General features: G+C 42.0%; 1 protein-coding gene across 2 annotated transcripts in view; it reads left to right on the top strand.

Moving 5' to 3' along the window:
• Positions 1-21,265, top strand: part of PREX2 (phosphatidylinositol-3,4,5-trisphosphate dependent Rac exchange factor 2) — a 330,482-nt gene that overhangs the window by 39,156 nt on the left and 270,061 nt on the right. For both annotated transcript variants that reach the window (XM_075583773.1, XM_075583771.1), the window contains exons 2-3: positions 19,592-19,663; positions 20,610-20,732. In XM_075583773.1, coding sequence (XP_075439888.1) covers positions 19,592-19,663; positions 20,610-20,732 — 195 coding nt within the window. The remainder of the gene's footprint in view (positions 1-19,591; positions 19,664-20,609; positions 20,733-21,265) is intronic.

The raw sequence follows: 21,265 nt of genomic DNA, 5'->3' as shown, positions 1-21,265 counted from the left end.
CAGTTGAGGAGGCGAACCACATGGTCCAACAATTATTATTACATATTCTAACTGTCACGTGATGCGAGATAGCAGTTGCTTGGAAAATCTTATTACCCCTGTAACAGGGACTTATCCTGGTTGAAGAAACTATCTATAATATCAGGAGGGATCTATTTAAGTGGAGCAGGTAATTCACCAGACTCCATCTGGCCAATTAAGTATGTAAGTAAAGCCTCATGTGAGACAAAGGAGAGAGATTCCTTAGCTCACATTTGGGCTGACAGAAGGAGAGCAGAGAAACTTGCACACAGACACTGTCTTGAGCACAAAGGCTGAGATCAAGACATCCAGACAACTATATTTCCTGGACGCAGAGGACCCAGGAACCTGCCAGAGCCTGACATGGAGAGCCACCTGCTTAAGGTACTGCCTGAGATTTTGGGGTGATAGGCTGGTAATGGGAATATCCCTCCAGTCCTGCAGATAGGATCTGGGGAAGTAAGTTAGCCGTACAAAGGGATAGGGGTTTGTTATTTTGTTGTTTTTGCATGTTTTGCCTGGATAAAGGAACAGGCTCGATAAAGCTAAGATACAATTGCACCCAAATCCGTCTCCATTATATGTATCTCTGCACACATCTCTTCACCCCCTCATGAGCAAGTGTAATATATAGAATTAATGAGGTTATTATAATGGAACAGCTACATGCATTTTTGAAACATGGCTGAATATCCAGAACTAAGATTCAGCGAAAACGAAGTCCTGGGTAAGGGGGGAAATGGCTATATAGATAAATGATTATATAAAGGCTCAGAGGTAGTGGTTGGAAACACCCCCCACCCCCCTTTCTCATCCCCCTCCTGCAACGTTATTTTATTTTAACCTGTATAAAAATTTCTGTTTAAACTCAAAATTGGGATCTACATTTTGTCTATAAGGGGTATCAGTAGGAGAGGAGAAAAAAACGAAGCAGTGCTTCGTTTTTTTCTCCTCTCCTACCTATTTCTACACGAACGGAGGCACGGTATACCCCAGGACAAGTGGACTCTAAGGCTCTTCAACCATGTGAGTTATATCCTAATGTGAGTCCTTTCCACTCTCCTTTTCCAAGAAGTGGCTGTAAGGATTATTGTTTAATACCCCATGTTGTTGCCTTGATGTTGTTCTGATACTGGACACCGGCAGGTGTATATTGTCCTTACCTCAGTACCTGTGGGACTTTATTTCCAGTTACACATCTATTAGGTTTGTGGGAGTATTTATATCCTAGCCTTATTCATTGCTTCTTTTGAAGGGGTACTCCACTTTAAATCTTAGCTACCATTACAATATTTGCTGTATTTTTTGTTTTTGAGCACCATGCAACCCTGTTTGTTCGTATAAGGGGTATCATGTTACCCGTATATAAGAACTATATATGTATCCATACATTAATAACCATAATAAAAACCATTTGTACAAAAAAACCCTATATATTTTTAATTAAACACTGTTCTGTACTTGGTGTTTATGATTGCAGCTATGTAAACAAATTGCTTTGCTAACTGAGTATGTGAAACAGTGTTGAAAGCGGCCTACTCACTTGAGACATATTGAATTTTCATTTGAGCATGACATTTATTGGCTCAAACCCAGCATGAGACTCAACAGGAGAGTAAAGATGGCTTTTCATGTGTGTGCACCACGTGGTTTATTTGGGATCTGCAGGCACAATGAGCTACTGACATGAAGAGATCACTGTCAACATTTTGGTGTGTAAGGCACAAGGTCACAAGTGAATGCAAAAATAGTGGGGTGCGGGGAAGGGGAAGGGAAAGGAAGTGGGTGGTGGACTGGGCGCTCCCAAATAGTTAACCAATAATGTTGATAAAATACAACTGAAATACACAAATCTATCTCACACCAATAGTGATTAAATAACAATAAAAGTGTAATAATAATAAGCAGCTCAACTTCCTCTGATGGGACAGTTCCAGATCCCCGGATGGTGAACTTGTATTGCTTGCAGATGAGGAGGAGCGCAGGAAAGTGTGATGGTATATGAAAGAAAAAGATATCATATATAGTGCAGATTGTAAAACACTGCTTTTATGAATTAATTCAGTGGAATAGAACTCACAAAAGTCGTAGATAATTTCACATGTCAGAGATCCTTCTCTCTCTGACTGGAGCCCTTTAGACAGTAGTTGTCAGGATATCCCTCAGTGCACAGGTATATGCAAATAAAGAGAAGCCACAATAGTGCATACTATTTCAAACCAGTGTATTAAACAATTAGCAAGAGTATAGCACACTCACATTTGCCAAGTAAAATCGGGTGGGGGAGAGAACCGTGGATCGTTCTTTGGGTGCAGTCACAGGCAGCTTCACAGCGTCTCAGAATCTCTCACTGTGATTCCCGCATCCGTCGCCGTCGCGTCACTTCCGGTGTTGCGTCACGGCTAAGGGCGGAAGTTCCCACTGGACGAGATCTCTGCCTGAATTTGCCAGTCCTTCCAAACAGGTTCCCTCACTTCAAACTCTACGCGTTTCGCCAGATGCTTCATCAGGACAACTCAGAAAAAAACATGTTAAAACGTTGTAACTGTTTGTTAATGATGAATTTACCAGCCTTCTACTTTACTGACAATTTGATTGCTCATTATAATTAGAGATGATTAAAAAAAAAATTGCAGATTTGGATCCACCTCAGATCGGACAGTTCCTTTGGTCCACGGATTGTCACAGATCAGTCTCAAACATGACAATTCGCTTTTTTGCGGATTTTTTTTTTTTTACCATCGACAATCCATCTGCGGATTCTGCAATCCTTTGACGGATTTTAAGAATCCAATCCTCGTGATTCAAGCCGCATATGTAAAAATGTGCCGGTCATATTAAAGACTGTCTATTCATTTTTTTTTCCCCCTCTTTTTTTTTTTTTGTTCTACAAATTAAGGCACCACTATGAATACTAATCATTTCTTTGCAGCAGTAATTAACGTACATAGATTGTATAACAATTTTTAGCAAGCTTCCACACTTATTTTAATCACTTTTTTTTTCAAATTGATTTGAATCATTGAAGTTCTAAGATTCTTTCAGGGGAAAAGTAGACCCAAGGCCTCTTTCAAGTGATAATGTTGAATATGCTGAATGCCTTCCTAGGCAACAACCTTTTCAGTAGCAGTCCACCCATTCCCAAGCATTCATTAGCAAGGAGGCACGGAAGTTCAAGGGCTCAACTTGCTAAGAGGGGGGAGGACGGGTGATGGGATGTGGATAACATGGGGCTTCATTCACAAGTGCAAGAATGGTAGTAGTTTTAGTTTGCTTCTGCATGTTTCATTTCTGCAGATCCCCACAATAATATATTATCTTTAACTCTTCATGCAATATCATTAAATATAATGTATAACCATGTTCATTTAATGTACAGTAACCATGTAATGTCATCATAACGCTATACACAGGACCTACTTGAAAACAAGAGGTAACTCTTGATGTATTATTTCCAGGTTAAACATTTTTATAAAGAAATAATATGCCGCTGATGAGATGGAAATGTTTCCGTTCATTCATGGCAAGCAATTGGTTCCACAGCACAGTGAAATATACAACACATCAATTGCCTGGAAGTATGCAGGATGCAACAATTCCAAGAACGTTCTTTTTCTCTTTTCTAAGCAAGACTTGTTTTTAAAGCCGGACCAAATAGTCTAATGAGCTGTTAGGGAGCTTTGAAGCTACATGCTGCCAAGCAAATTATTGCCATTTTACTTCTAAATTATGTGTTGTGCGTACGTAGACTGGCACATTAGACACTCGGGATACATGGTGAAGTAGCCCACACATTAATCCCTTCTTTGATGGGGGGGCTAGCGAATCATGCAAGGTCAATGGCTAATTTTACATTAAAAAGTAGTAATACTGGGAATGATTGAGAGACCACAATCATTTTAGATTTGTGATCCATCTCACATTTTTAAAATAAATGTTGTTAGGTTTGACAGTATTCTTGCTCTTTTTAATGTTGTAGACTTTTTGGGATTATTATCATTTATTTGTGAAGCGCCAACATATTCCACAGCGCGGTACAATGGGGTACAGAGTTACGTATATTACATAAACATAAACAGTTACATACAGGTGAGGGCAAACATGCACAAACAGATACAAAGAGGTAATGAGGGCCCTGCTTGTGAGAGCTTCCCCAACCGGGGTTCTGCGGCACCCTGGGGTTCCGTGACACGTTCAACGGGTGCCGCGGGATTTCCCTGATCTCCCAGAGCAAGAAGAGTGCAGGGCAGTTTCCTCTATCCTGATTGGCTGCTGCTGAGGTAGGTGTCATGAGCCTGCAGGGTGTGGCCAAGCAGAGCAGGAGGAGGCAACATGGGCAGTAGAGATGTGTTTTTTCTGTGACTGTCCTGTTGTATGTGTGCGTGTTGTCTGTGACTCTGCCCCCTCTGACGTCAGTGACTCCTTGCCCCCCTGACTCCTGTGACTCCCCTGACTCCTGTGACTCCCCTGACTTCTGTGACTCCCTGCCCCCCTGACTCCTGTGACTCCCCTGCGCCCCTGACTCATGTGACTCCCCTGCCCTCCCTGACTTCTGTGACTCCCCAGCCCTCCCTGACTCCTGTGACTCCCCTGCCCTCCCTGACTCCTGTGACTCCCCTGCCCTCCCTGACTTCTGTGACTCCCCTGCCCTCCCTGACTCCTGTGACTCTATGCCCCCCCTGACTCCTGTGACTCCCCTGCCCTCCCTGACATCTGTGACTCCCCTTACTCCTGTGACTCCCCTTACTCCTGTGATTCCCTGCCATCCCTGACTTCTGTGACTCCCCTGCCCTCCCTGACTCCTGTGACTCTATGCCCTCCCTGACTCCTGTGACTCTATGCCCCCCCTGACTCCTGTGACTCCCCTGCCCTCTCTGACTTCAGTGAATCCCCTGCCCCCTGACTCCCCTGTCCTCCCTGACTTCATTGAATCCCCTGCCTTCCATGACTCCTGTGACTCCTTTGCCCCATCTGATTTCTGTGACTCCCCTGCCCCCTCAGACTGCCCTGTCCCATTTGCCCCCTCTCACTCCTGTGACTATTTGCCCCCTCTCACTGTCTGTCTCTCCTGTGACTATCTGCCCCCTCTCACTGTCTGTCTGTCTCTCTCCTGTGACTAAAGATGCAGCGGCCATTATTGAAACACGTGAGCACTGCTGTACCCCACATGGCATTAATGCGGCCAATCGCCTCAGGCACACATGTTTATCGCGGTTGCTTTGTTTGAATTTCATGGATTGTGTGCAATTAAATGCAATTAAATGAATGAATTGTAATGTGTACAATACTGTGCTACTCGCGTCTTAAGGCGGTAAGGTTGAAAGAAATCCCGCGCCATGATATGGGTATTGCGAGGTATAAACAGCGTGAAGTGTTTCAATAATGGCTGCTGCATCTGTATTTGCCCCCCTCTCACTGTCTGTCGGTCTCTCTTCTGTGACAGTCTCTCTGTCCTGGGTTTTCTGTGACCCTGTCCTGTTGTGGGGGGCCTCAGCAACTGAGCACGGTGGTTAGGGGTGCCCGAGAGAAAAAAGGTTGAAAATACTGCTCTAGAGGGAGATATCCGCTTGCATAAATCAGGCTTTCCAGGATGCTAAAAAAAAAAATGGTGTTCATTATGTAATATGATTTAAAACAAAATATAAAACAGAGCACTGAATATTTTTACAGGTCCACTTAGACATTATATAAAGCTCCCAAATGTCATGGTATAGCCAGGACAACCCCAGTGTGCATAAGTCTGTATAAGAGCTAAATGGATAAAGAATAACAGTATGCAGCATCAACAAGTTAGTTAAAACCCCAAAAACGATGTTTAGTTTGTAATAAAGTATCAGATATTACATTTTTGAGCAGTATCCTAGTCTACTGTATTCACAGCATATTGCTGACCCGCATAAACATGTTGCAGAGATGTGCAAAATGTCTTCAAGAGTGCATTGCAAAATTGTGATATTTTTCTAACATTTCGCGGAATTTCACGAGCATTCTAATTGCGCGACAATTTGCCAATTTTCACCAGAATATTGCACGATTTCACCTTGATGGTTTCACCTTGAATATTCAAGATTTTTGCAAAGATTGCTAATTCTCAAGCCACGTGACTGGCATATGCACCATACCAGGTGGTTATTTTATAGCCACCAAAGCAGCAGTCATTGGGGATTGTCAGCTGAAAACAGCTTGTTCCATAACTGCAAAATAAGGTGGCTAATGCTGGCCAAATCTGCATGGTAGACTTTGCAGTTTTGCAAAAAGTGTTCAGAAAAAAAACTTGCTTTGCAAACTTCCGCGAACTTATTGCACATTTCTAATATAGTGGTGCAGCCTCCCAGAAATCTGGTAGCTTACCCATCACAAGAACTGCCAAAGAGATGACAATCCTGCTTATAAATATGCTACTAGTAATAAGATGCAAAACTGTGCATGGATTACAAATTGGATGACAGTTATATATAAACAAAATATGCACACACAAAAATGCACAAAGCAGCGCACTGCCCAGGGAGACAGGTGTATAAAAATACAAAAAATATTTATTGTCCATCACACATGACAAACAAGGAGGTGTGGACCCTCCTACGCGTTTCACACAACACGTTGCTTTATCAAGGAGGACATTTATGTATAGCTGCAATATTGTTTAAAAAACAAAATGGGTGTTGAATATTTTGAACATTAGTTTTTATGTTCTTTACATACAGACAAGAGGCTAACATAGCGTAACTATGGCAAGAAAAAACATGCAAAATGAAAAAGTAGTATAGAATTAGGTACAGTATAACAAACTCAAAACAGTCTGATTTTTAAAATGCATTGGAGAAAACATTGGGGATTTGATTTTTTGGGGGGATATATTAACTGATACTAAAAATAGGTTTAGAAGTTTTGGAAACTTCCGGTTATATTTAAGCGACTAGTGATCAGGATTAGAATGATGGCCGGGTTATTTCTTCAAATAGATTCCCTCTCCTTTATTCCTTGCCGCGGAGAACCCTTTGGCAGTGAGGAGCGTAAAGGGGGAAACAAAGATTATAAGGGTGCAAAAGTACATTTTTTTTAAACCCCATTATCTAAACAATCAGAAAACAGTGAGCAGTGCATCTACATGCCATTTTTACCTGTAGTCTAATGTAAATGTAGACATGGCCATTGGACCATGTGTTAGGGGGTTGCAGGTGAATGCATAAGCCTGTGAAATTAGTTAAAATGATGAATTGGTAAATAAGAAAGAACTAAAGTTGATAGATTGCAGGCTTGCATGCAGTGTTGTGGGTCACTGTTCACTGATGTTGAGGTTTTTTTTTTTTTTTGTACGTGTGTCTTTACCAGTTAATTACATTTTGATCGGCAGGCAGTGCTGTTTACCCATTTTGCCTTCCTCTTTCAAATGCTTATATATTCAAAATGCCATGCTTTGAGGTTTAAACAAAGCAATTCTGTGATGAAATACTTAGTGGCGAAATGCGAATGAGCTTAGTTTGTGAATACTTCAAATGTATCCACTGTTTTGGTAAATGTACTTAATAAGTGGCCTAATGATTGGAGACATGCAAAACGTTTGCGAAGGTAGCGAAGCAGGGGAAATATTCCCCTTTTTCAGCAGCAAAAATAAAATTGCAGCCAATCATTTGGTCAATTTGCATTGCATTTAGAATAATATGCGAATCTGTGATATTCTCCAAAATATGTAGATTCTTAAAATGCCCCAACTATAAATATAGGCACACACACCGTGTATGACTCACGGTCTGGCAATATTCCACTGAAAGCTTACAAATAAGAAAATATACAGTAAGACTTATGGGCACATTCACATGTCTCAGGCTGAGCCCCCGGGGATCATGGTGGCGCGCGCCACACACCGCAGCACAGCATTCTATGGGGCAGCCCCTGTGGCTGTGTGTATGTGGGCGCAAAAAGCGCTGTGACGAATACGCTGGCAGGGAAGACAAGAATGTTGTCTTCCCATGCCTCGCAGTGGTGACGTGGTTGGCGCGCAGCCAATGGCAGGGCAGATATGCGCCGTCATTGGCACGCCGCCCTGTGTCCCCTAGAGCTCCCCTACAGAACACCGATCGCGGCTGTAGTCCCTGCACAAGCCGCCATGCCGCCAGGCGTGCGTTCAGCAGGGAGAACTTGGGCCGTAGCCTCAGACAGGTCTCCAACCCACCTTTCCCCATTATCTCTTAGCATACAGTGCTTTCACTGCACTCAGGGATTCTGGGTAATGACATGCAAATGAGCACTCAGTGTGTCACTTTTTTTGAAGCTTGCCAAGCTCCAAAAACTAAGCCTCAAATTGCGACATGATTAGCCTTTTCAATCTTGGCGAAACATTTTGCAAGTGGAAACTAGAAAGTGAAAATAATTACAATGTTGCAACTGCATTTCAGGAGGTTTTGCACATCTCTACTGTAGATAGATGGTTACAAAAAATATTGAATAGGTATTGTAACACATTTCACCTTGCAGAAGGAAGCGACTCAGTTAGGGAGCCAGTTATTCGTTAATTCAGGTTATCAAGGGAGGAGGTGGTAAAGTTTAACCCTCTGGGTTCCCTGGGACGTAGCTACTATGTCATGGGGTCTGGCACTCCAGGGAGCCCCATAATGTAGTAGCTACGTCATAAAAAGCCCTCTCATTTTTCTAGGGGAGATTGCATTCTGTGCTCCTACAGGATGAGGAACGGAAGGGGGATGACTCCTCCCCTTCTGTTTCATCATCTGCGATGGAACAATCACGTGATGGGAGTGCCGGATGGGCGCCACGGCCCATGAGGCACTCAAAGGGTTAAATGTCGCTACTAGTTGGTCTTTGAAGCATACAGTATATCATATGCTCCTTACCTTACACTTCTCTGCCCATTTTCATACATTGCCTCACCCCCTGTGTTTAGCTGGCATGGGTTTTCCTTATAGACATGTTATCCTCCTCACCGGTTCTAAAGGAGGTCGCATCAGATTAAATATACACATTGGCAGTGCTCAGTCTTTCAGGCTTCCGTCTTTCAGGCTTCCGTCTTTCAGGCTTCTGCAAGGGGCTTGTAGGTACAGGCTGGGAGTCAATAATCAGATAGGAAAAACAGGGCGCCAGGAACTTTCATTAAACAAAAAGGTGCTTTATTTGACTGCCGTCAATAATGCTCCACAGATATTGACATACGTGGTACTTACACTCATGGCAAACAATATATTTTGACTTCATTCCCTGGTAGCTCTCACTCCTACGCTGGGAAGGTTCTTAAATTTGTTACCCATAGTAAAGTCCAAATTGGCAGTCTCTTGCATAGAGTTGTTAATGCCCTACCACTTGTCGAACATGTCTTTTAGGCATACACTTTGGGCTCCTGGATTAGCAACGTGGATTAGTATTGCATACTTCCTCCATACGTATTTGATCAGGAATGAGCAAGGAACCTTCTGGTTGGGGTGGTCCAAACATACTTTGGAGTTACTATGCTGATAACTTTTTAACAAGACCATGCTGCATCCTTATCAATAGTGAGAACAATCGTGGGCCATTAATACTGATGCTTACTTACATAAAAGACAGTGAACCTGTAATACTGCATGCAACATGACAAATCATACAGTTAAATACTTATCTGTTCTTTTCTCATAAGTGAGTTTCACTTAGTTAAATTCGTTGGCCAAAGCATTGTAAGTTTGCAGACCACGTCAAGGTGAGCCCCCTTATTCTACAAGTCCTAACACTATCTCTGCAAACGTGTTCTTTATCTCTCCAATATGAGGAAGAAGTCCTAATACACTGATCATTCACAGCTACATCTCAGGACTTGTTATTTAAAGGTGGGCAGGGCGGGCTTGGAAACAGGGAGGAATCACAAACCTCCAAACCATTGTTTACCAATTAAAATCTATAAACACACATACCAGACCAACCTCACCATATATAATTATGTGAAAAAGGAGGGCTACTGGGCATGTGATAATGTATAAACAAAAGTGGAGAACCCCCAATACTGCATCCAACATGACAATTCATATATATTTATAAATTGTCACTAAAAGGGGGCTCATCTTGACGTGGTCTGCAAGCTTACAATGCTTTGGCCAAAGAATGTACAGTAACTAAGTGACCCACACTTATGAGAAAAGAACAGATAAGTATTTACCTGTATGATTTGTCATGTTGGATGCAGTATTGGGGTTCTCTGTCTTTTGTGTGTACATTGTCACATACCCAGTAGCCCTCCTTTTTGACATAAACATATGTTATTTGATTTAATGTATATGGTTGGGAGAAGGAGCTGCTCAGTGAGTATAGACACTGACTGTGATTCAGCTCGGGGGTTCACTAAAGGGCTGTCAGTGCAGCAGAAGAGGACCAAAGATGCAAAGTTCTGTGGGGAAGATCATGTGGCCAGGCAGTCACTAGATACAAAGACGTAAGGGAAGCGGTGATTAAAGCCATGGCTTTAATCACCGCTCTCCTTACGTCTTTGGAAGAAATCGCTTGTCAAGACCTTGGAACAGTCTTTTTAAAGGGTTCAGTGGAGGTCCTAACCTTCTTTATTATCACTTTGTGCACATATTAATTCACTATTGCACTTATTTATGTATTTCATGTTTACTAAGCACCTGTATGTTAATTTATATTGATTTTTTTATTGGGAGGATTTAAGAGAGTGTCAGAGCGCCATCTACTGTTTGGTTGTAGTCACTAGATACAATTGGTGCACTGCTAGAGAGAGGGCGGGGCTCAAAAAGGGGTTTGTCAGAGCCTGTTTCAGAAGAGGAAGGGGATGTGACTTTGTAAATGGTTGCTATAGGAACCAAAAATGCATTACATTATTATACATAAAACATTTATTTAAAAATGTTTTTTTTTATGCTGCAAATATTTTCTCATAGTACAGAACTGATTTATTTTAAAAAAAAAACACATAGGATATTGCTCGAACTGCAGATTTAATACCATTTATTTATTCAGTTGTGTTAATACAGCAATCGAGGGGTTAACTTTCATTTTAAAAATGAAAGTTGACCCCTTGGTTGCTGTATTTTTCACACATTGTTAGCACATTGTAATTGTTATTGTCATTATAACTCTATGCCCAGGACATACAGTATTTGAAAACGAGTGGTAACTCTCAAAGTATTATTTCCTAGTAATACAATTTGTAAATAACTAAATAAAACAACTGAATAGGTTAAGGGCATTAACGTGATACATAGGTTCATCAGTGCAAAGCTCTGTCCTTTCATAAGTCTGCAGACATTCAACCCAGTAAGGAAAGGCATTAGAACTATGGTTTAGCCCAGGGGTAGCCAATTCCAGTCCTCAAGAGCTAGTAACAGGTCAGATGTTCAGCATATCCCTGCTTCATAAATAAAAGAAATGCTTACAGCGCTAATGCTTAAAATAATAGTACAAATTCATACTAAAGTGATTACAAAAAGAAACCTCTATATTAAAGGTTTAGGCTGCCTAGAAATTATGACCGATACAGGTCAAAATATACACATACTGTATAGAACACAAAATGACTGAGAGTATACTGTGGAGTCTCCAGATTGGGATCCAGCACGGAGGGAGAGACAAAGTCGCTATCAATGCTGTTTGTTGGCCGCCCTGTCGTGAGCAGGATTCCAATTTTTACATCACCGGATGGGATCTCCACAGTTTGTGTTTCTCATGTCCATTTAGACATTGTTTTGTCTTTGTATAGTTTTTATTCTTAGTATTAAATAGCACCAGTTTTTTCAGTCATTCTGTGTTGTGAGTGTGTGGTTGTTAGTTGTTGTGTTCCTTTTTAGTTTCATTGTTTTTTACCAGTGTTGCACTATGATTTTTTTCTTTGATTATTTCCACATGTTAGGCTGCGTCAATAGAGATGGGAGCAGTGCTGGACCGCGCTGACGCTGAAGCCTGTGCGATTTCATGCACATGCAGGCGAGCCAGCGGGCGCGATTGGGAGGCGGGGCAGTGACGTCGCTGGGCCAATCGCCCGCAACGCACCGACGTCAACGTCACGGCACCGACGTCGCGGCGTCGTGACGTTGATGCTGCTTCGCGCTGATTGGATGCGCCGACAGCGCGCTGAAAAACAGGTTGGCTGTCGGCTGAAAAATCCAACTCCTCAGCACGCCTGCGGACGCTCGCGTGAGCCCCCTCAAAAGACATCCTCATTGATGATGCCGGGGCTCAGCGCGGAGCGTCCGCACGGCTCAGTGCGGCTTCCCCTGCTATAGACGTGGCCTTATGAGACATCTATCAAGAATCATCTGATATTGATTGGACACAAAGGACTGGTCTGACCATTGATCTGTGACCACTTTAGGTGTTGTATGGTAAATCTAGGCGCCAGTCATTTTGTGTTTTCTATCTCCCTGCTTCAGCACATATGGGTCTTCGACTCAGCCACTGATTGACCCACCTGTGTCGAAGTAGGGGTATCCTAAACACCTGACCTGCTGGTAGCTCTTGAGGACTGGAGTTGGGCACACCTGGTTAAGCCTTACTGGAAAGATTGCCTCTTGTTGCATGTCAAAGTGCTATGGATTTCCTTTCTCAAGGAGAGAGCAAGCTACCACAGTTTTTGCTTATGCCATCCAAACGAGGATTCTGGTATGAAACGATTAACACATGCAAAATTGGAAAGGATCTGTTGGGAAATGATCTGCCTGACTCAGTGGTTTCCACACAAGGTTTTTGGAATAGCTAGCAAATGTGAATTTACAAGCAAATGGCCAAATAGCTAATACAGTGTATGCACTGGATATCAGTCTGTTATTCCATAGGCTAGTTGGGGGGGTCAAAAAGCACTAGTTTTGTTATCCCTAATTGATTGCCATTTGAGCCTCTGGGTTAGCAGTCATACTATTATAGTGGATTTGGATAGCTCCTAAAATCCTTTAAATACTTTGTTGATTGTGTGTAAAAGTGGGGAAATTAAGGGCATTAAATAAGAAGAGCATTGCACACGTTAAAACACAATGGAATGTGTTTGGGGGTTTCTTTCTTTTTTTTTTACAGCAAAGGTTTGTTTTATCAATTACTCTGGGGCTACGTTTTTTTTCTAGTTCAAGAAGTAATGGAAATTACAGGCATTTACAATGGCTTTGAATGGGCTTCAGTAAAGTGAATTCACAGAAGGTTGGTGTGCATCAGTAATGTAGTTTCTACTCATTTGTGAATTCTGGGGAAATCGGTTAACTGAGTGATGTGCTATTTTGTTCCGTGTGATACCGTAGTAGATCAAGGGTCAAGATCCTCAAGTCCCGCCCTCCCCCCCAGACGTTTTCCCAGTGATTGTGCTATATACAGTATACTGAACTTGATTTCACAGCGATCTTGTGTTCAGCACAGAGATCTGCACATTGTTGATTACTTTGAATTTTTTCATTAAGTAGACTGCTATATTTTCCGTACACAAGTGGTGTATAGTGTACTTTATATTATTAGATGAATATATTTGTGCTATGTTTAGCACAACAAAGCATGGGCCAGGTTCTTCATCAATTCCACAAAGGTCTCAGTATTACCACATTTTAATGTCAAGTAGATCAATGTGCAGATTTTTCTGCAAAATATAATAACTACTTAGTGACAGATGGGCCTGAAACATGTTTTTCAATGCCTAGCCAATAATCATTTAAGCATGATGCAGGAGTAGGGAGTAGTGGGGCGAGTTAGAGAGATTATAAGGTACAAGGTGCCCTTAGGTGGGGGCTTGAGTCTTTAAGAGAGATTGGCGCAGGGTTTACCCCTTGCATTCCTAAGTGGGTAGTAAGGATTGCCTAGGCCCTTTGGTATGTATGGTTAGGCATTAAAATGTTTGGTGTTCTAACCCAGGGGTGCGCAAACTTTTCAGTCTGCGCCCCCCTACCTGCTCTTTCCCCTTGATCACGCCCCCCCCCTTACCTTGTCTCCGGCATCAAATGACGTCACGGGGTCACCGAATGTGTCGCCGAAGACAAGGTAAGGGAAGGTGCAGAGGCCTCAAATGATCACCCGGCATATAATTTAAATGCCTTGGGGAAGAGAGCAGGGCCTATGCAACCGCCGCACCCCTCTCTCCCCCGGAAAATCTCACGCCCCCCAGTATGCGCACCCCTGTGCTAACCCATCATGAAGGGTATCACCCTGAGGGCCCTCAGGACGTGCGTTGTCCGTCCTGACCTGTCACTCGTTTTCTAGGCAGCGTTTCCGATTAACGTTCAACACGAGTGCTGGCCACAAACTAAACTGAAGGGGAGGACCACCCTCTTCTGTTACAGTCACCGGAACCAGGAGGCCGCCACGTGATCGATAGTGCCGGAGAGTGCCCTTGGCCACGGAGGTGGCTGGACCCTCTGGCACTGAAAGAGTTAAGTCATTCATTGTGAATGTCATGACCACCGTGACTTATATGGCTTAATATAAGTCGACATTTTGCACTTCGGAGCAGGGTTTCCCTTTGCCTTAGGTTGCCATTTACCCATTGCACTTATCCCCATTTTTTGCCATTTATTTACCTTGTATTGTAATTTTGTAGGCGCTGTGTACAGTAAATACAATGATACAGTACATACATACTTCTCTAACCAAGGTATTGCAATGCAAACCATACCTTGCAGCTTCCATAATGCAGTGTAGATGTATAGAACGCCAGTGTATCAGAAGAACAAGTCCTTGTAATTATAACGTCTGCAATTGGAAAACTCCCAATGTACTGTGTATGTAAAATAAAGTTGTCCTAATAGGGTTAGGGGACTTGTACTTAATGCCACTGGCACCACTAATAATTAGTAGAAACAGAGTCCCATATAGTGAGAATAACAGGGTATGGCAACCCATAGAAAAGACTCACTTTTTGTTCCAGGAATTTCCCACAGCAGGTAAATGAATCGCGTGCAATCCACCAGATGATGCAGCAGGAACAGGTAGAAAAACGGCAGTGCACTGCCAAGAAGACCAGGAGGAGGCTCACGTTGCAACAGCAAAAAGTTTAATGCATAAAAATGATTGGCCTAAATGTCCCCCCTAGCCACAGCAATGGTCCACCAACGCGTTTCGGGCTCTATGCCCTTTCTCAAGGTGTCCTCAAGGTGTCCTTGAGAAAGGGCATAGAGCCCGAAACGCGTTGGTGGACCATTGCTGTGGCTAGGGGGGACATTTAGTCCAATCTTTTTTATGCATTAAAGATTTTTGCTGTTGCAACCGTGAGCCTCCTCCTGGTCTTCTTGGCAGTGCACTGCCGTTTTTCTACCTGTTCCATAATGCAGTGGCTTGCATCAGAGTTCTATGAAAAGGAGAACACGTGTGAGATAATAATATCTACAGCACCACCACAATACATTTACACAGATCCATGCAGACTAACTGTGTTTTAATGGAGGTGGTCAGTTTTATTGATAGCTGATTATTCTAAAAGGGTCATTTATTTAAAGTTTCCCTGCTGTAAAACTGGGGCAAATTTTCACCTAATGTAATAAGACAAGAAAAAAAACATTCCAAGAGAAATTATGGGGCTTTTCACCTTTGATAAATCTGGGAATTTTTGTCCCCGTTTTGCAGCTGGAAGAGTTTGATACATTAACCTTTTCTGTAGGTTTTGGTTTACTGGGATAGCCATTATAGCCATCCTCGCACTGACCCGAAAGGGCCAAATAGCTGTCTGTGAGTAGGATTATTGGCTATGTACTTCTTCAACCCAGGCTGTGCTGAAAAGCGGTGTAATGTGTCAGGCAAAAGCTTGATTGGATAAGAAGCACAAGGTGAGCACTGTGTGCTCATTTGCATGTAATTTCCCAGAATGCCTAGCTGCACTGGAAGCATTGCACGCTAAGAGATAATGGTGAAAAGCAGGGTTGCAGTCCTGTCTGAGACATGTGAATGTGCTCACCAGTGATATTTTTATTTTTGGTTTACTGGGATTAATAAGGCTCAAAATACATGTGGGGTTATTTATCAAAGACTCATGGCCATAAAATGGCAAATCCGATTTATCAAAGCGAAAAGTCCCATTGAAGACACCATTATTAGTCCGCGTTTGCAGCTGAGAGATGTTGATAAAAGCCATAATAAAGTAAAAGAACGAATAAAACAGATGTGTACAGAGAATGGATGCGTGCTTGCAAAGTCTTTTCCTGAGAGGGTATAAAAGGGAGACGTGCACAGTACATTTCTCACAGTTGTGATCAGAGATGACCTCTTTACCTTATAAAGCCGAAACGTGCCACAAGGGAGATTTTATTTGCAAAGCAGCAGTTCACTTTCAGGGGCTGGCTGGCAAATTTTAGGCTAGGGGTCAATCTGTTCCAGGAATCACTCAGCCCACACACATACTGTCCACAAATGCACGTGCATCAGCTTCATGTCCCATACACACAATAAACCCACAGTCCAGATATATGCACCGCACACACAAACAAGTACACCAGGTACACGCACAAACACACACCATATAATGTCTACATTGGTGCGCAACACGTGGTCCACAACCACTGGTTGCCCCCAGCAGTCGACTCTACCTCTTTCCTTAGTGTAGGGGGAGCAGGGACTTTGCTGTACCCACTCTCTCAGCTGCTTAAAGCCACTAAGCTGATAAATATACAACTTCCCCCTGTGCTTCACGATATACAGAACGTATGGGGTGCAGGTATCTCCTGCAAGTTTAAATCTCCCGCGTCACAGCCCACATGACCGGGACATTTAAACAGCCCCAAGATACCAGCACCCCATACGGAGGCATGTACCTTAGAAATCAGCGGGGTCCCTGGACCTGAAATTAATATGGTTCAGGTCCGGAGACCCTCTGCTTCAATACTATGTATTAAAAATAAACTAAAAACAAAGCTTCATTACCTTAGTGGCTAACCCTCTTTCCACCCCCCACCCCTCCCGAGAGACCTAACCACTCACCCTCCCCCCTCCCCCACTGGAGGGTCTCTTTGTCCAAGTTTCCAAGCTACAAATCTGGGACAAAACTACCCCAAATGGAGAAGAAAAAAAAATCACATTTGTTTGTATGAATAACCTTTTCTTTTATAAATCAGGTGCTGTTTGCGTCAAATTTGCCCCACTTTTTTGGCAGGAGACTTTGACCTTTTCTGTTACAAAAACACACAGCATAAACTTTTTCGAAAAAAGAGACAGAGCTGTGCCCTTGTCTAACAAAGCTAAGATCTCTGGGGATCAGGGACAGTGTCCTTACTTTTCCTAATTGGTACTTCAAACATTGATTGAAACCAAACACAACGCTTTCATAAAATAGAACCTCAAAAACAAGTAAATTGGTCTTGCTCATTTCCCTTCTTTAATGAAAGTACTATGTTAGTGTAAGACCATTTTTTACACAGTTTTTAATTAGCAGGTGAAGGACTGCAAAACATTGTATCTAACGATGTGTGATGGTTCTGTAATTGCACCAAGTAGCAGCGCTGAGAGAGTATGACGGGCCTGACAGATCTTGGTGCATGAGTATTCAAATCTGTATACAGTATTTTCACCAAGATACTGCACAAAAGGAAGTACTCACTTTCTTGCTCTGTATCTCAACACAATTCTCATTGTATATTATTTGTTGCTTAAAGCAGCAATAAAAGCTGCAGTTTTAGTTTTTTTCCCCGCCCTTTAATATGTACATAAATACAATATACACAATGATAATTAGCTAAGTTGCCGATCAATCCGTTCTCCTGTGATCGATCAGCGAAAATACGACTTGGGGATTCACTAAATGGCTGTCAGTGCAGCAGAAAAGGTCCAAAGATGCAAAGTTTTGTGGGGAAGATTATGTGACCAGGCAGTCACTAGATACAATTGATGCACTGCTAGAGAGAGGGCAGGGCTCAAAAAAGGGTGTACCAGATCCTGTTTCAGAAGTGGAAGTGGATGTGACGTTGTAAATGGTTGCTATAGAAACAAAAAATGATTGTTACATTACAATGCATTAAAAATGTAATTCACAGTGGTTTTAAAAAAAAGTATTTTCTCATAGTACAGAACTTGATTTATTTAAAACAAAACACACGTGTAGGATATTGCTTGGTCTGCAGCTTTAAGTTATAAACATCCACCAGAGTTGTGCAAAACTTTTTCAAATGTTCTCTCGAGTATTCACAACTCGGAAATTGGCCAGACAAATAGCTACCCTCCTAAAATGAACTTGAATTTTCCTCCTTGCAGAGATTGACACCGGGTCACAACGCGCCCCTCTAAATACAGATATTTTTGTGTAATGTTGGCAAAATTCATGGACACCGGTGAAAATATTGTGACTTTCTGTGAATGATAGGTCATAGACATATTTCAGAAATCTATTTCAAAAATGAAATAACAATTGCAAAAAGAATTGCAACACAAACGGCAAGAGATTTGTGTTTGTACAATGGAATCAGCAGAGCACAACTAGTTTGTGTAGCAGTAAATTGATATATCCACCACCGCAATGTAAGCCATATCTGCCAACTGACTTCAGGTCCATAGACACCTAACTGGTCCTTATAATATAATATTTGTTGTGGTGCGCTTAACATACAGTACAATATATGTTTACATTTTTTTTCTCATTACAGATTGCCTTTGATTTTATTTTTTATTCCTAGATTTTCACAATTAAATTCACCAAAACGTTCTACAGCAACAATGTCTTGATTATGTATAATGTTAGTAGAACCTCTTAAGTATGGCTTCCCCTGTGAGTTTGTAGCATAGGCTAGAAGGTCAGGCAATTCATTAGACTTTTTGTTGGAGACAATATAAGGCAATAATAAGATAAGACGGTGCTTGACAGGTCACCTACAGTAAGCAAATTTCTGCGGTGCCCACACAATTTCCCTTTACGTCATGATAACTATTAATAGGCTTCCTCCCTAAGTAATTACTCTTCTATTGGTGCCTGTAAGGAGCAATTGTGTTTTCTGATATACATCGATGTCCCCTAAGATGAAAAAAGTGGGTGAATATTTTTCAGTACCTGGAATTGCTTAATACAGTAGTATTTCAGCATTTTATATTTTCAGGCTTTCTTCACGCAAAATGACTCTGCCATGGTGGCAAAAAATACATTTAAAGAGGAAATCCAAGCGGACATTTTTTTTTTGAGTTTTTATTTTAAAGATAGAATTGAAGCAGGGGGTCCCCTGAGCTGAACCCCCATTAATTTCAGTTCCTGGGACCTTGGGGTGCAGTTGATGGTCCCGTTTACTATCAGGGATCATGTAATGGCCGCTTTTCAATTCTTCTGCGTCCCGTGGGCCAATAGGAATATGTGACGTCATCCTGGTGCGGCTTCCCATTGGCCCATGTGACGAGGGAGCTCTATAAAGCAGGAGCTACCGGCACCCCCTTTGGAGATAAGTACCTCTGAAAGCAGGGAGTTCCAGAGCTGCAATTAATGGGGTTGAGCTCCAAAGACCCCCTGCTTTAATCCTATGTTTAAAAAAAATGTGCCTGCTTGAATTGCCCCTTTAAACCTAGGTACGCACTACACGATTATTTAATCAGTTCAGTGCCAGCAGGGTAAGCAGTAGCTGATCCCAAAGATGGAGTTAATGTCCTCCTATTAGACTTGTATGTATTTTACACACTCCCTACCATCTCTTTCTTTGTCTCCTAGGCATTTTTTCACCGGATGATGCAGTATGCTGCTTCGAAACCTGATAAAAGTGTCACAGAGGAAACCGTAAAGGTTAGTTTAGATTATTGCTGCTCCTGATCTCTCTTCTAAGTATTTGTAGTCGTATTTGTCTTGGACAGATAACGTTATTTAAAAAAAAACATGGAAACCGTCGTGACTGCAATTGATCAGGGATTGACTTCGGCCTTGTAACTATCATGAGCGGTTTTGAACGGTCACAATAAATATGACGGTTTAAATGATTCCTGAAATATATTGGCTGTGGAAGAGGCTAGAATAAAACAGCTTGTATAGTTTTTGTAATAACATAGAAGTTAGACGCGTTTGCCTCCTAAATAATCAAAATATATTGTTTCCACTTGGTATTCAGCAAGATGTTCCCTGCCCCTCAGAGCATAATTCATTGGACTTGCATTTTCCAAGTTAGCTCAGAAGAAATGTTAGCATCAATCTTTTTATCTGCTACCTGTATTTTTACAGTGCAGTAACATATTATATTTTCCAAAAATAATGCATGCTCATGATTTTAAAAGAAGTGTAGACTTGCAAGTCATTTCTCAAACACACCGAGGGAAAAAAAAGGTACACATACCCTGGCTGCAGTGGAAGCATTGTATGCTAAGAGATAATGGGGAAAGACAGGGTTGCAGACCTGTCTGAGACGTGCAAATATGCTCACAAGGGGTATTTTTTATTTGAGGCTTAGACTCAAATAATACAAACAATAAAATGTTGATCTCATGAGCAAAAACATCTATAATTTAATATAAGTACATAAACCAAGACAATACCTTTTTTCATTGAAACCTGACTAAACCAATCAGTTCGTGAGTGATAAAAGCAGGTTCAATTCCCTAGGACGGGAAAAAATTGTTTCACTCAATAATAGTGCCAGCAATATTCTCTGTAATAACCTCAAATTAAACCGCATATGGAATTGTTAGTGAAAGCATTGCTATAATGTATGTGTTAAATATATATTTTTGTACTTTTGTAGATGTTGTTCTCCAACATTGAAGACATTCTTTCCGTACATAAGGATTTCTTGTCCTTGATTGAGGATTGCTTGCAGCCCGTGCCCAATGCACACCAGGAAGTGGGAACCTGCTTTCTACGTTTTGTATGTTGGACCATTTATTTTATTTACATTTTACCATTCTCCCTGAGATGATTTAAGGCTTATTCTATAATGTCTAAAGTCCCTATTCTGGCAATCTCCATCAAAATCAATAGGGATTATCATCTGAAAACGCCCAATGTGACCAGACAGGGATTTATTTAGGTTAGACTTGTCCATGCAGTAGCTTCTTATCTTTCCTTTCACACACAGCATACAGATGTGGGCCTGATGGCGCGCTACACAAATTAAATCACGCATTAGCCCTGCCCCTTTCTTGTGCACAGCTCATTAAAAACAATGGTGCATGGCATATTTTCCACTGCAAAGCTAGTAGGAATAATAACATTAGCTACATCTGCGTACGCTTTGAAGTAGCAATCTACTGGAGCAGTTAAATAATGCAGCCGTGCGCAATCTTTTCGACTCGCACCCCCCTCCTGCTTCCCTCCCTGATCGCGCCCCCACTCTCTTACCTTCTCTTTGGCTCCCAGCTTCAAATGACGCTGCGGGGTCACGTGACGTCACGTTGCCAT

The sequence above is a fragment of the Ascaphus truei genome, chromosome 2 (genome assembly GCF_040206685.1).
Source record: "Ascaphus truei isolate aAscTru1 chromosome 2, aAscTru1.hap1, whole genome shotgun sequence".
NCBI lineage: Eukaryota > Metazoa > Chordata > Amphibia > Anura > Ascaphidae > Ascaphus > Ascaphus truei.
The sequence above is the reverse complement of the archived record's forward strand: the minus strand, read 5'-3'. Positions and strand labels throughout refer to the sequence as shown.